The sequence below is a fragment of the Nelusetta ayraudi genome, unplaced genomic scaffold, assembly GCF_046127955.1.
Source record: "Nelusetta ayraudi isolate G7.1 ecotype Tasmania unplaced genomic scaffold, CSIRO-AGI_Nayr_v1 ptg000011l, whole genome shotgun sequence".
In the NCBI taxonomy this organism is placed as follows: Eukaryota; Metazoa; Chordata; class Actinopteri; order Tetraodontiformes; family Monacanthidae; genus Nelusetta; species Nelusetta ayraudi.
Genome location: NW_027466061.1, coordinates 15,157,501 through 15,173,830, shown reverse-complemented (window position 1 = coordinate 15,173,830; position 16,330 = coordinate 15,157,501). Strand labels below are relative to the sequence as shown.

Sequence of the window (16,330 nt, the reverse complement as noted above, 5' to 3'; positions counted from 1 at the left end):
CTGAAAATTGAAAAATAATATACAAATAATAACAATTCACTTTCGTAGGTTATATTACTATATACTGTATACACGTATCTGCATCGCAACTGTTTTAATTAAAGTTCAAACCAGACACTTTAATGCATCGGGAACCACTCCATGGCGGAACCGATTTCCTACCCGGGCGGTTTTAGCAGGCGCACACAACTGTCATCCTACTCTGCTAACCCTTAGCTTCTTCTACAGGCACTCTGTGAAATACTTATCAAGTTGTTCGACTTCTTTTCCATCTGTCGTCCCGTTTGTGAATTTTCTTAGCAGAGGACATGTTCAGTTCAGTGTGAAATTTGACTAAAGCCCCGATTTCGTTTTCCGCTGTTTGCTAAATGGTTAGCTGAGTGCTAACGACAGTAACCCAACTGCATGCGCTGACGGTGCTGCTGTCATTTTAAGCAGCTGTGAATAAATTGGGATCGCTGACAGGTACGTTAAAACTCAAACATCTGTTGACTAAAGTCAGCAAGACATTTTCTCTAATTAATTTAGTGTGAAGGACTCGTACATAAGAGCTATGCGAACGACATGCCTGTTTATTTGTTTACATTTATATGTTGAGAATAAGTTGCCATTTATACATATTTGTATAGTTCTGCTGTAATGTCATAGCACGTCCGTTTATTTTACATTTATTTTGGTCGCATATATGGTGTCCATTCTATTTGTGTGGGTCCTACACGTGCAAGTTGCAAAACTGACGCACAGACAGAAGTGATGGTGATAGTGGACACGAAGAGATGTACCCGAACGTTGAAGTGGACTCTGCTCATATTACTCCAGCAACAATGACATTTCCTTCATCTCAACATTGTAGATATAACATATTGTGGGGGGGGGGCTCGATAAATGGAAAATGAGAAAACAATGAACGCGAATAAGTTATACAGGTTTATTATTTTTAAAGAGCTGAAGGATATTGTTATAATTAAAGCGTAACATTACTGTTAGCTTTATTTAAAAGATGTTACTAAAATACTTTCCATCATACATATTGAAAACTGAAATAATTAATGAAAGTGAAATATTGGGGTGTAATAATAATAATAATAATAATAGTAATGTTATTCTTTAAGAATCTGAGTGTGTGTGCCTTAATGTCTGTTTGTGATGGCTCCTTGTTGTTATTGTTTTACTGTGAACTTGTATCATCATTCAAACAAAGTAATTCAGATGAGACAAGCAAAATCGAACTCATTAAATTCTTCCTGGGATGTTTTTCCCACAATCCCTTCTACTTTGCTCTAATTAAAACATGAAAACAATTTTATTTAATATCATGAGTTGTGATCAGCTATTAGAAATGTTTCTTCTTCTCATAGCCATTACCAGGAGACATCATGGAACTGCAGGCGGTGTTGATGGCAGCTGGTGGGGGTTCCCGTATGACGGATCTGACATACAACACTCCCAAAGCCATGCTTCCTGTCGGCAACCGACCCCTCATGTGGTACCCGCTGAACCTGCTGGAGAGGGTGGGCTTTGAAGGTGCGACGTGGATTTTTCTTTGATAAACTAATGCCACAACTAACAGCACCTGCTCCTCATGACACTTTCAATATAGGATGGCACTCACCTAACTACCAGCACTCTGTATGATGCAACCTGCAATATATTGAGGGACGCGTACAATGCAAAGGCCCCACGTTTTGCAAAAATCTCTTCACTCTTCTGCAGCTTGTAGTGCCAAAACAGCAACAAAACAACTCAGCAACACAGTATGAGCACTTGAATTGCATGTATTGTTTTGTTCTTCAACTTCCTCCGCTACCATCAGTTGTCACAACGGCTTTTACGCTCCAGATCTTTGCTAGTTGTGCTGTAATTTGACGCTGCCGGGTAATGTCACAATTCAAAGTGGAAACAACAAACTGCCAATGCACATGCAGCCAGTCAGAGTAACGGAGCAACGATATCAGCAGGCAACCAGCCTAGATTATGTTTAAGCCCCTCCCACACAAGATACGCAACTGCAATTAGTCAGTATAACTTTGGTCCTGCAAACCATGGCGTGAGGGATTCGGTGCCAGACCCATATGCAATGTGAATGCATTTGCCGAGTGAATTATGGGTCCGGCTGTGCCTGAAGTGGGTCTGGGTTTAGAAACACTGGGTCCATAAAGAAATTTGTTGCACTTGGCAGTTCTTGCTAGTAAACAGGGCTGTTTGTTATAAAAGCCTGTCAGTCCTCACTTGCTTGAATAAAACTAGCTTTCTATACATAATCATCCTGTGTGGTCAGAGGTTTACAGTGTGCGGCCGGCTAGCCAAAGCCCTGCAATTTGGTTTTACTAGCCAGACACTGCTAGTGTGAACAAATGCCCAGTGGAGAACATTTAATGCAGACCAGGCTAAATAAAGCAGATGGACTGTGCCATGTACCAGATTAATAAAGTGGTCTAGCACTGTTATTACTGTGTTAATTAAAAGAATTGTAACAGCTAAATTTAAGAACGAGTGTATGTCATAAAAACAGGGAAAGAATTATTTCACTTTCTTTGTGAGCAAGAATTGAAAAATGTCCACTTTAAAATGTCCTGATAACCTTATTTAGTCATTTGATTTTGAAATGGCACTTTGAGAAAACAGAATATAACTGCAGTGAGTTTTCATCCCATATTTGTCTTATTGCACGCGATATCTGAAAAAAAAAAAAATGTGTTCCATATTGTCAGAGGTGATCGTGATCACAACCAAAGAAGTCCATAAGATGATGAGCACAGACCCCAAAATGAAGTCGGACTTGAAGCTGAAACTGGATGTGGTCAGTGACCAAGAAGACGGAGACATGGGCACTGCCGACGCTCTCAGACACATCCAGCGGAAGATCAAGGTGCGTGCATGTGTGTGTGTGTTGGCAATAATGACCACGATTTTATGATAATCTACCTGCCAGAATTTGCACTGCCTGCCACCTTTCTTCACCAAATGACTTCTTTTTTTTTTTTTTTCATACAACTTCAAACAATGGTAACACAGTCATCTCACAATTGTGTTTTCAGTCATTATTTCCAAAATGTCGCCTGTAGTTCTGTGTAAATCTAAAATGAAAAGTTGGTCAGTATGAAATGCTGCCAGTGGCCAATTTTCTTGTGTAACGCCAACCTCAAAGAGCAGATTGTTAAGCCAAAGAGAGAGAAAAACAATGGTAATAGTGGCGGTTTAGGGGGGTGTTGTGTCTGTACTATAGGGTGACCACTGATGCACCCCGTTCCCTCCCACCAATGGCCTCGGCTGGCTCCAGTTGCCTCATTTCACTATTTAGATCTACACACGAGCCTGATCAGCCCCGTACACTCACACACGTCGACTTGGTATCCGCGACCCTACAACCCCAATATCCCGTAGCTGTTGCTGCCCCGCACACCTCTCCCACCATCCTCCCCTCACGCGGCTCTATCTAAACACATGAGGTCACGCTTTAAACTCGAACTCCCCTGCGCTGCCAGTTCACCCGGCACAGCGTCCGTTCTCCTCCAACAGCCTTGGACATCTGTGCAGCGTTTGTGTTTGTGCATATCAGGGTGCATGTCATCACTGCATATATGTCACAGTTATGGCTGACCTCCCGCAACCATTGAGATATGTTTATATGAAAGTTCACGTCCATCAAAATGTCTTGTGTTTTTGTGAAACAGAGTGTCTCTGTGATTGTTTGACTTTGAAAGATTGCATAGTGTTGATTGACTAGAACACTAACATAACTTAAGAATCATGATACTTTATTCATACAATTATTGTTATGTTTTGTGATTAGAATAGAAAAATGTTTTTTCGTATCTCTTTTTCTTTCTTCTCCAGGTGTGTGCAAGAGTCAGAAATGTACTCATTGTAAAAGAGTGCTCTACTTTTAAAGTTCAAATATAAGGATTAAGGAATGATTGAAGACTGTAAAATAATGTTAGGTCAACACCAGACAATAATATTGACATAGAAAGCAGCAACAACTCTTGAAGTTTTGTATTATTTTTTTTTACCAGTTTGCCTGTTTCCAACCTCAGTTATTTAATTACTCCTTTTTTTGTACACCATACGACACAAACACACTTCCATTTGAGCTTCTTCTATTCCTCTCAACTATATATACTGACAGCAGTGTGGAACGCCAACATGTTGTTTGTTTTTCCCCGCAATGTTTGAATGGGTCGATATAAATTCCCTATTGTTCTCTCTGCTGGAGAGATTTCAAACACATGCATACACGCATAAACATGACTTGCTGCAGCATGCTGCCATTGACAAGAGTAGATGTCCTAATCCTTTGAGCTGCCCGCAAGATTAAATGAATTGAGTTGCGCACTCTCGCACGCTCTAGTGGTGATGAGTGAAGGAGCGCAACTACGGCCAGCCAACTCCCGGCACAAAAATCACTCTGTCTAACTGATGCACAATGACAGTATGGACGCTCACTCATCTCTTTGCGCAAACAAACAGCCCCCTATGAGGAGATTTGGTGTAACCTGTTAAACTGCTTACAGGAATCGGTGTATTCTGCTTCATTCCTCTTGCTTATTGAAAAGAGAGATTACAAGCAGCATATTTTATTTTGTTCACTCTTCAAAAAGCATGCATGCACAAAAGTGGAGGGATATGCCTGATTATGACTCGACTCTTTCACAAGGAGCCAAACCAGTGAAAGGGCTACTTAGCGTGCACTTTTTGCATTGTACGCATAATCCCTCTTTGACGTTTTTTATTATGGTTTTGGCTTAAATCACCTGGCAGAACGAGTGCATGCAGGCTGTCTATACATCTGGGCTGCTGAGTCAAAGGTTCAACTTGTAGTCCACATGTGTTATTCAGCTTGTAAGGCTTCAGAGAAAAGGTGCCGAGAGGGAGGACTGAGGGATGAAGCAAAGAGCTTTTAGTTTGCGAGTGATGCAATGAGTATTTTTCCAGGACGTTGCAAAACTAAAACTTGTAACCGTGGACAGATGACAGTCCTGCACAGATTTTCAGCCTTTAGTGGCCGTTCCTGTTATATTTAAGTTTTAGATTAGTTAACTTTTTGGTATGTCTGCAAACCTGCTTACACTGAATTACCTTTATCATTTGAAAAAATGCATCCATCCACCCATCTTCTATATCTGCTTCCTGCTGCACTCAGGGTGGCAGGGAGAAAAATCCAAACTCTGAACGCAATTAAAGGCGAACAGTCATAGTTTTTAAAGCTTTTACTCTTACATTGGAAAAGCACACCAAGAGATTCTAAAGTGTTTTTATTACTTTTATTGCTCAGGAACTTTTTTTTGCATTGTGGACTCATTTAGTGTGTTTGCTTTTGCTTGCACTGTCAGGGATGAGCAGCTTTGCTGCCTGGTAAAATGCTAGACACTAAAGCATTGTATTCTGTTGGACTATAAATACTTATTTTTCAAGAAGTTAAACTATAATAATCACAGTGACAAACAGTTTTCATTTGGTTTTTAGTTTGGCTGCAGCTCCTTAAAGTGGCCCAGATTATTTTTAAACGCGTGTCATCGTATAGCTCTAATAGGGGCCATAATAGGGTGATGGCTCAGAATTAATCTCACCGGCTTCCTTTTCGTGTGTGTGTGTGTGTGTGTGTGTGTGTGTGTGTGTGTGTGTGTGTGTGTGTGTGTGTGTGTGTGTGTGTGTGTGTGTGTGTGTGTGTGTGTGTGTGTGGTCCTGACCCGTCCAGAGATCCTGGCTGTTGAAAGGTCAAAGTGTCTGCCTCTCTCCAGCTGACTCCACTCTGCTGTCGCCTGATTGTGTGTCTGTGTGGCAATTGTTTTTTTTTTCCTCCCTCTCCTGCACTCCCGCTCTGTGTGTGAGTGCATGCGTGCATACTTGTGTGTTCTGCCTCTCGCACATGTGCGCGAGCTGGCCGGGCGTGCGATACAGGCAGAGACGAGTTGAAAAGGTCTCCGAGTCGCCCTGGTGTCAGTAGATCCCCTGCAGACACCGCCTGCTCTGACGCAGCTGCTTCCTGTCGCCCCGTCCAGTCCAGGTTATGCCGGGAGTTACCCCCAGGTCGGCTCCGCCACCCCTGACCTCACTGATACGAGCGCTCTTAACAAAACGCTGCCACGTACACAGAAGTTTGGCTCCGAAACATTGAAATATGGAGCACATACAAGTTACTCAGAATGTCATGGTACTCAGAATAGAATGTAACAAATTGAATTTGTCAACAGGATCAACTCAGATTTTGTAAAGCTTATAAATAAAGATTCTTCCCTCTTTTCCCCTGGTATTTTTTTTTCTCTTCCATTTTTATGTGTAAGCTTTTCTTTCCCTCTCTGCTTTTTTATCTCTCGGTCCCCCTGAACCCTTCGCCTCAGTCAGAGTAAAGATGCCTCTGTCACTGAGATGGCTGGTACTAATGGTGGGATTAGTTCCTATGCTGACAGCCTTCATCGCAGGACAGACAGATGGATACGGCTCACAAATGGGGGGGCGCAGCATCGCATAAACACACACACACACACACACATATGAAGGCCAGAAGAAGTCAATTAGAATGACTGATGTGGTATTTTTGTTCCCTGTCGTCGGTGGAACAGTAAGAAAATCTGCCTGTGGGAGACCCACTGTATTAATGGACAAAATCAAGCAGCTATTGTTTTATGTAGTATTAGCAACAGAGGAGTTTCAGTTCCTGCTGTAAATTCTAAGTTGTTTTTTTTTTGTTTACAAATAATATGAGTGTATTTTGACATTTTTTTTGTTTTAGAAATGGCATAAAAAAATCCACAGAAGGATAATTATTATCGTTATTTGGAAAGACGTAATCATTTATACAGATTGGAAGTATATCACTACATCCGTAGCTGTACTTTAATGGTCCTTTTACTAATGTATAATACATGAAGTGGAAAATACATTTTCAAAAACATGCGTCAATCACAAGTTTTTGCAGCTCCATCCTCATTTCAACTTCAGAATTCAAAATTCTACCTGTCAGTTACTATTTTGTACAGACTTTGAAAACTGGTCCCTGATTAGACTTTATATTTTCCCCTGTTTACTATTTGTCTCTCTCAAAATCCTGATTCATTATACAGTTATTCCTTGGAATCTTTTAAAGTACAGTCCCACTTCAGAAAGGAAAACATGTTTGCACACCGCAGCAGGCGTGGAATGGTGGTGGTAATATTTTCATCTGTTTTTCCTCTGTTTTCTTCAGACGGACGTGTTGGTGGTGAGTTGTGACCTCATAACAGACGTGGCCCTTCATGAGGTGGTCGACCTGTTCAGGGCCCACAATGCAACCATGGCCATGCTAATGAGCAAAGCCCACGAGTTCACAGAGACGGTCCCGGGCCAGAAGGGCAAGAAGAAGACAGGTGACTGGAAAACACTGATTGAACATGAGCTGTTGTGTGAAAGATATTTAGATTGATTGGAATATGTGTATGATGAGTTAATATATTTCTTTTTTTAATTGGAATTCAGTTGCAATAAACTGTTCAGCCTTGATAAAGTGTAGATTTAAACACAGCCTAATGACCTTGTGTGACAAGCATTGTCTATTGATGTATTGATTGATTGATTTTTTTTTTTTCACCAGCTGAGCAGAGAGACTTTGTGGGAGTGGATCAGTCGGGGGAGAGGCTGCTGTTCATGGCCAATGAGGCTGATCTGGAGGATGGACTGTCAATAAGGAATTCTATCATGAGGAAGTAAGTCTTTTATATTCCTGAAGGCATTTCTTTTAAAGGTAGTTAGGTTGGAATTGGATAAATTAGTCTACAACATACAGTTTAGCCTCTTAAGCATCTATTTTTTTTTTTTTTTTTTTTTTTTCAATATTCCTGATGTGAAAACCTGCATTTCAATTTTTCATATCATGTAAAATGTAGCTTTCTGACGTCTTATGAGAATAATGCAGTGAACTATCCAGCAATGTAAACTCCACCTAAATTCCACCTCTCAGAATGTATGTACAAAGTTACATATGTATCCCCTTGTGATGTCACAAAGAGGTTAATGTGCTGTTTTTCTGTTGTAATGTAAAAAAAAATTGTATTTGTGATTAATAATGCAAGGCTTGGTTCTGAATCGAATAGGAACTTTGAGATGCGTGACTGACAGAACTGCTGCTGTTTTGCATAGACTACCTTGTTAGGGGCGCAGACATCTTGAGTCTCATGTTTTAGATTCTGTGGCGGCGTGTGGGATTTTTGTTACAGGAAGAGCACTCTAGGTAGGTTTTGGTTTCTGAGTCCTAAAATGCACGTATGTGTGAGAGCGGGTGTTTTGGGGGCTCGTAAATACTTCACGGAGCCAAAGCCACTTGTAAATTCTGACCAATAAGAGGGGAGACGGAGCAGCTGCTTGCACGCAGCGCTGCACAGGGGAATCCTCAGCCACACACGGAGAGATATATTTACTCTTTCTGAGATTCTGGTACACAACCATTCTTCTGTCTCATACATACAAGGCAATACATAAATAGCCTTGAGGAGAAGGACAAAGCTCACGAGTCACAGTGTGAGCTAAATATGACAACAACTTGTTGACGGATTCAGAAGGTTTATGTTTGTCGGTACCACGTGCCAGAAAACCGGACCAGTTTTTCAGAGATGTTCTTGTGCTTGTAAGGTGTCCAGAAGTGGAGGTCTTGCCTTATTTTGGTTCCTTCTAGATCAGGCATGGGCAAACTACGGCCCGGGGGCCATATGTGGCCCGTTACGCTTTTTAATTCGGCCCGCTTAACTTGAAGAAATTCTATTAATAGTAAGTAAGTCATAAAATAGCTGTAGTTCATCCATTTTTTTAAAAGTGTTTTAAGAGATTTCAATAAAGAGCTGAATACTATGGCAGCTTCAAAGACACATATTTTGTTGTAACTTTGCTTTCGTTCATTTTCAATTGACATTAAAGCAAGTGATGTTTTCTACATATCCCATGAGAGCTCACCAAAACACTCCATCCATCTGCTCCTGCTCCGGCCCCTCTGTCAAACTTTAGAACCCATTGTGGCCCCATCGGACAGAAAGTTTGCCCAGCTCTGTTCTAGGTGGTTCTGGTTCTAGATGGTTCTGATCAGCATAGTTGGCTTCACCTCATCACAGCATATCATACGCAAAGTGAAGGAAACACATCTTTCTACTGTGTTTGTACACATTCATTTGTTTATATACTATTCAATATATATATGTATGCACACACACACACACACACACACACACACACATAGAGACAAATACATATCCTCAGTCTTAGTCTCTTCCCATGCATGATATGAGAATGTTTGAAAAGGAACCTGCTCAAATTCACCCATACAACACCACCGCTTCACCCGTCCCCATTTAACGCAGCAACAGAAGCATCAATTATTGCATTAAGGGAACCACACACTGTGTTTCAAGGTAAATGAGACACGAGCTCTCCGGTAATGTTGGCTGCATTGTGGAAAGCTGACTAATGAGGGTCTTAAATCTCAGTCTGCAGCATCTGAGTCACAGAGTTCACTGCGGAACTAAAGACCCGATGCCTCATGTTTGCGTTTGTCTGAGCGATCTCTTCCCCACCGGGGACGTGAGCAGGCGGCAATTAATACGTGTTGAATCATCGTTTGCCGGCAGAGGCACTAAATCCCTCAGCCCCTTCTTACGGAGCTGCACAGCAGTTGCACGAACCAGAAATCACATGGTGAAGAATGCCAGCGTTTCATCCTTTCTGTGAAGGATTTGCCCGTTAGAGATCAAAACAACCAGCATTACCATAGTGGTAGAACACTTTAACCATTGAACTGCCTGGAAACTGTGTTTTTGTTTGTTTCGTTTTGCTGTGTTTTGTATTTGTCATATGTCTGTATTCATATTTTAACTTTTGGGCCTTTTTTATGTCTGGTGCCAGTTTGCTAGCTTTCAGCTTCTTGAATTTATGTATTACGGACAAATTTGAGTATTAAATGTGTACATGTGTTTTAGGTTTTTGTCACAAGTGACATCATGTGACATAAAACGGTCTTCTGTTAGATCATATTTTATTTCTGGATCAAAGCACGAGAGAGTGTTCTGCTAAACATCATCTGAAACGCAAGAACGTCCCGATGTCTGGTTGATGATCGCATTTTTTCAAACTCAAATATTTTTTTCTTTTTAGATTTATTAGTTTCATACTTCTACCGTCTCAGTGTGTGTTACTATGTCAGCTGTTCACATCCAGTCAATGACAAGAGCAGCGCACTTGCGTCAGGCCGTCGCCCCGCCACTCACCTGTTGCGTGGTCTCTCCTGCCCACCTGCGCATACCAAGCAACGACGTCACACACTGGGTGTTCCTGTAAACTAGTGCCTGCTTAGGCACCTGGGCCACGTTTCATGAATAAATACATTTTAGGAAACACCCACGGACCGTGTCTGTGTGCGCACACATGTTTTTATGCTGTTGAATGAAATAGCCCATACAGTGAGAGGCACAGTCTGATTTATGAGCTTCCGCATCTGGTGGTAAAACACGTGTGACCCAAGCAATCCCCACTGCGTTACAGCGGTGGGACTGCAGCCATGCTGATAATGGCTGGATGGAGAGGCCGTGAGGGAGACGTTTACCATGCAGAGGTTTTCGTGTTCATTTTCACTATCTGCTATCTAGTTTTCATACCCTGGTTAGAATTAATTTGTGTTAACTTCTGTCTATGAAGGGTTGAATGTAAATTGTTTTTGTTTACTTTTTCTTTAAACCAAGAGACTTTATTTGAAAGTCAATTTTTCATTGTGGAATCTTTTAAATCTTGCATTGAAAAGAATAAAGCTGTTCACTTTTACAATATTATCAGTAATTAATAATGTGAAAGGATGCATTTGCCGCTTTTTATCCTTTTACCTATTAATTTGTGCATTCATTTTCTTTAAAAAAAAAAACAAAACTTGCATGATAGGGTTTTTATAGACTGTTGCTGCAGTATCCGTACTGTCTTAACTCTGGCTGGTATTAACCGGATCTTTACAGCAACTCAAACAATAGCCAGGTTTTTATTTTTCTATTTCTTTTCCTTCTTTTCCGTGCTCTCCGAGTGCTTTTGTAACTTAATAATGTCCTATACACATTGACCGCATGTAAGATGTAACAGAGGACAAGCCAGTGGGTGTGTGTAAGTCTGTGGGTGTTTCCAGGCCAAATTATCAAACCATGCAAATAGGAATATTTTTCTTTACTCTTTTTATCTTAGTTTGTTTTCATGTCATAATCTAAATGACTGCAGCATCCCTCTGTATAAACTGGTTTGTGGTCATGGAAAATGCTTGTGATAAACTGGAGTCGGAGTCGAGAGGCACCAGCGTGGTCCCATTTAGGGAACAACGCACCCTGCAGTTTTTATTATGTAATGATTGAAGGGCAGATGAAGATGGGGTTCATGGTGGTCGGGGGGTGAATAGGTGAAGCTGGATGTCTTCATTAGAAGCCAGAGGATGCAGTGGTTTTCTTTGGCTCGCGCTGGGCAAATGCGTGCGTGCACCAGACCACCGCCGACTGGACATAAATGTGTCTCAGGGCAGCAGCTAAGTGGGGCGACATCTGTGATAGCTGACAGAGGACAGTAGACAGGAATCGACTTTGCGACTTTGATGTAGACCCATGTCTGTGTCTGGTTTTCATCCCGTGTTCCCGTCTTTGTGGTGGAAAATGAAAAGGGGTCTCTGCAAACGAGCAGCAAACAGCAGGTGATGAAAAGAATCAAAGGCTGTGGTTCTCCAAAAAGAAGCAGCCTGGGTTCAGACGCTTGTCGCAGCGGCGTCCCGCATTCGCTCCAAGAGTGAATATTGTCAAGAAATTCTGCTGCATCGTCCGATGTCTTCATATGAAATGTTCCAAGATTACTTTTTTTAATGCATGTCTGAATGGGGTATCAAAAAGAAGAGTGTGTTTTTACAAATAACTATTTTCCATCTTCTCTCACCTGCAGACATCCCAGGATGCACATCAAGACAGGCCTTGTGGACGCTCATCTCTACTGTCTGAAAAAAGCCGTGGTGGATTTCCTCGTTGACAACAAGTGGGTTCATCACCTGAGGAAAAAAAAAACAGCCTAACTCTTAACCGACACCCAGGGCTTCCCCAGCTTCTCAGACGTGGCGTCAAAGCTGTTAATTGGCGTCAGCGGTGCGATGGGCGTGGCTTTCCAGTACGTCCCTCCGTCCTCGCCTGACATGGACCCGGTCACACGTCCACTTTGGCTGCTTAGTGTGTAGCAAGTGTTAAACCCGGTGACGTGGCGTGCGAGGCTTTGAAAGGACCCCGTTAGCCGGGCATTCTAGCGAGGTGTTAATTTGTTTTACTATGTGCCACCGTGGCAGGCTGTTAGGCCTTTAGCCTCTCAAGAAAAGCAAGTCCAGCCACCCGTGATACACAGTGAGAGCGCAAGGAATGGAAGGATGGTGTGGACTCCTGTCGGAAGGTTTTGCATTTAAAGGACTTTCTGGTGATTTGGAAAAAGTGTTTTGCAGATGCTGATCTCTGCTTTCTTCTATTCTACTTGATATCATGTCTTTCCAGTGTCAGCTGTGATGCACTTAAAACTATTTGATTTCCCATTCACTGTGGATAGGTCTCTTTCAAGTGTCATTCACTGCCAGTAGATGTTCGAAAGCTAAATGTCGAAGCTAAAATGAAAATAGATTATGCTAATTATAATAACGATTACATTACTCTCCTCCTACAGAGACTGAGGTTCACGTGCAAGGAGCTATAAAAGGCCTCGTCCTCCCAAAGACTAATTGGCTGTCTTATCTCTTTTCAAAATTGTCGGGAAATGAAGAAACGTGAGACGACGCCGAGGTTCGGAAATCACTTTGACAGTCATTAGCCGAAGAGCCTTCTGTTGTGACTGCTCAGGGCAAAAAAAGCAAAGAGACCGCTCCAGAAATGAAAAGTGAGCTGTACATGTCGGAATGCTCGTTATCTTTCGCAAGTGAGACCACCAAGGCTGCCACTTCAGCTGCGCGTCACCTTCTGATAAACTGCGGCAGATTATCGCCACGCGTGCTCTGTCGACCGTCGCCGTGAATATTTCGATCTTGTCATTTCCAGCCATTTTTCCAAAGTCTTTGGAAGACGGCGCTCTGGAGTAGAGGGAATGTTGAGTGCACTTCAGTAGACTGCCAGCAAGAACAAGTGTCTCTGCCCGGGAACAGTCAGCACCTTTCTGTGGTCGACCAGGGCAGCTCATCATTTCAGGCCAACTCTGTGCTCTGCTTCCTCACAGAAATGCTTCCACTTGAAGGTGCTTCTGTTGTTGGACAGCTTTGCATATTTCGCTCTCTTTTAAATTGATGTGGCTTCGCTGTTCAGCGTTTGTACTTGACACCGGCAAAGCGGCCAACGCACAGGAGTGTTTTCTTCCATCTCTTCGCCCTGGACAGAAATTTGCTTTTAAAGTTGAGAGAAAATGTAGAAATTTCCTCTCTCCCCCACCAAAGCCCTCGGCCGCCGCCGCCGCCGCCATGTTTCATCCTTGTTGTCAGATGAGTCATGGCATTTGTCTTCGGAGCGTTTCCTTGCACTTTTTCTCAGAGCTCACTCTCTTCCCTCCCTCTTCCTTTTCCCCGCTGTCCTCCTTTTCTCTGTCTCATGCAAAGGGAGAGCAATGGACAGAGTAACTGTTGTTTTTCTCCTGTCATTCACATGGAAATTCTAATCTCCCTTTTAAAAGAAAGCAAAACAGGGCAAGTAGGATGGGATGGGTGGGGGGATCTGTGAGCACAACACAGGGGGAGAGAGAAGAGAGTAAGACGGGAGGTTATCTTCTGGTTAAGCGCAGCGCAGAGAGGTTTTGAAAGCAGCAAAATATCTTGATTTTAGCCGCACAGTCGGCTGCGTTGCTTCGCCTTGTTGAGGAATATACCAAAACATCTTGAGCATCATCTGACTCCCTGTTTGCAACTGGTTACAAAGAGTGACAGAGATGGATGGATATTCATTTGCATTGTTGTGGATCATAATGAGTCTCCTTTATGCCATGTCATTAAATAGCCAGACTTGAATTGCAGCAATGAAACATTAAGTGCTCTACACTTGTTCTGTGGTGCCTCAAATCACAAGCAATAGTTTTGGGACGAAACAGTAGTGTCACCCTCTTCTTCAACTACCATCTTTTAATGGCTAAATACAACCTGACAGTTTATCACACACAAACCAAACGGGCGCCTAGATCTAGGGAATGTTTTTCATGCTTTCCTTTTCTCTCATTCTAGGCACATCTCATCCATCCGTGGCGAGTTAGTGCCCTACTTGGTGCGGAAGCAGTTCTCCAAAACGTCAAACCGCCAAGCGGCCAAAGACGACGCAGAGGACCAGAAACAGCAGCTGAAGAAGAGCGACGGCTCTACAAACCAAGGTCGGTGTTTGCTCTCATTTTGGTTTTCATGCATTACTTAAAGAAAAAAAAAATCTGCAATACCCAGTAAGTGCCATGTGAAGTCATGGAGCCGCGTCCGCGCCCACCGTGTCCGTCTCTCTCAGAGCTCCTGATCTCGTCACGAGACGAGCCTCTCCTCCAGCTGGCCCAGGAGCGCTCGTGCTGGAACGACCACCGCGGTGACATGAGCGAGGCCTACCACGGCGGGAAGCTCCGCTGCTACGTGCACGTCATGGATGAGGGCCTGTGCTACCGGGTCAACACCCTAGCCGCCTACATTGAGGCGAACCGACTGGTGAGTGTCATCAAGGAGAAACCCAGATTGTAATTTCTCGTTCATGCCTGTGATTATATCTTTAACAACTGCACAGTGATGCCTTTAATCAAATAGCGAAAAATGAGACTGTTACAAAAGTCTCTTTTTTGCTCCACTAATCTATTGTTTGTCACAAAAGAAACACTGGTGCTTTCACTTGCTAAGTTTCATGTTTTAACGCGTCGGGTTTGTTGTCATAAAATTATAACATGATGAGTTTTTGTAATTATATTGGATGTTGATGTAATTTTGCTCACAATTTTTAGCTGTTTAGTTGCATCATATGTCTCAAACAAAACATAACGCTTGTTTTGTCAATTGACCCGTGATGAAAAACTATCAACCCAAAACTGTTTATTGTACCTTTATTGTCTTTATGAAACATCTGTAACCTTATAAACCACTTGAAAAGCCAGATTGCCGTCAGCCATTGCAAGTACAAAATCATGCGTCAAATTGCTTTTTTGATTTGTTAATCCCTTGATGATATCTTTTCTTCCGCCCTCCTTCACTTTAATGTTTCTTCTTTTACCTACAAGGCTCCAAAGCTGTTTGAGGAACCAGCCGTCCACCCATCTGCCGTCATATCGGAGCGATGCCAGGTGATAATAATGTGCTTATGAGTGCATGGATCATTTCCCCTCGTATCCCCACTGTCATGTGTCACCACTCATTTGATGTTACGCCTTCATGTTGTGATTCCACCGTCCTCAGATGGGCTCAGACAGCATCATCGGAGCGCTGTGCCAGGTGGCTGACAAGACTTCCATCAAGAGGTCCACCATCGGCAGCTCCACAACTGTGAAAGAGAAGGTCAAGGTCACCAACTCCATCATCATGCACGGGGTTACCATCGAGGAAGGGTGAGAGGACAAACACACACACACACACACACACACACACACACACACGCACGCACACACGGAGCCAATCATATCAGTTCAAAATGCAAGCAAACACCGGTTATTGGAATTTCACTTTGAGGCAGCACAAATATTTTTGTCTGGGGGAAAGAAAAATCTCCCTGCATGAGTCGTTTACCTTCTAGTTAACTAGTAACTAAATACTCACTAAATACAATCCCAGTGGGGGAAAACAACTCAACTTCTTTTTTCTCTTTGGTCTTTATTGCTTCATTCAGTTTCTACGGCTATTTTATTAAGGTGTTCATATATTCATGTTTCTGTGACTAGCATAGCATTTTTTTTTCTCTAAGTTTGCAGTAGTAGCATCACATGCTTCCAAACCAATAGAAAACTGAGACACATAGAAGAAATATTTTGAATATTCTTTATTTTTAGAATTACATAGAATTAGAATTACATCGCCTTTATGTTGGGGATCCTGACAGTTTTGTGTCCTACATTCATTGTTTTCTTGAGTGCATGTACCATTCAAAAATAAACCAGCAGGCCCCAACAAAATTATATTTCAGGGTCCAAACATGTTGGCAGACATACCTTAAATAATTCAATCTTGTGTTTGAAATCCCTATTTTGCTCCCTGCGTTGGAATCTTGCCATTGCCCTAAATTCTCCCCATGTCGGTGTTCATCACGAGTGAAATGGCTGGTTTTTCATTCATTGCACCGCTCTGTTTGTGTGTCGGACAAACGGCCGGGTATCTGTGTCCCTGTCGATGGGAGGT

General features: G+C 42.5%; 1 protein-coding gene across 1 annotated transcript in view; it reads left to right on the top strand.

Moving 5' to 3' along the window:
• The first annotated feature begins 319 nt into the window (after positions 1–319).
• Positions 320–16,330, top strand: part of eif2b3 (eukaryotic translation initiation factor 2B, subunit 3 gamma) — a 23,030-nt gene continuing 7,019 nt past the window's right edge. The window contains exons 1-10 of the mRNA XM_076021339.1: positions 320–465; positions 1,359–1,524; positions 2,712–2,869; positions 7,187–7,346; positions 7,571–7,682; positions 11,917–12,006; positions 14,204–14,346; positions 14,472–14,662; positions 15,223–15,285; positions 15,398–15,546. Of these exons, the coding sequence (XP_075877454.1) occupies positions 1,377–1,524; positions 2,712–2,869; positions 7,187–7,346; positions 7,571–7,682; positions 11,917–12,006; positions 14,204–14,346; positions 14,472–14,662; positions 15,223–15,285; positions 15,398–15,546 (1,214 nt within the window). The 5' untranslated portion in view covers positions 320–465; positions 1,359–1,376. The remainder of the gene's footprint in view (positions 466–1,358; positions 1,525–2,711; positions 2,870–7,186; positions 7,347–7,570; positions 7,683–11,916; positions 12,007–14,203; positions 14,347–14,471; positions 14,663–15,222; positions 15,286–15,397; positions 15,547–16,330) is intronic.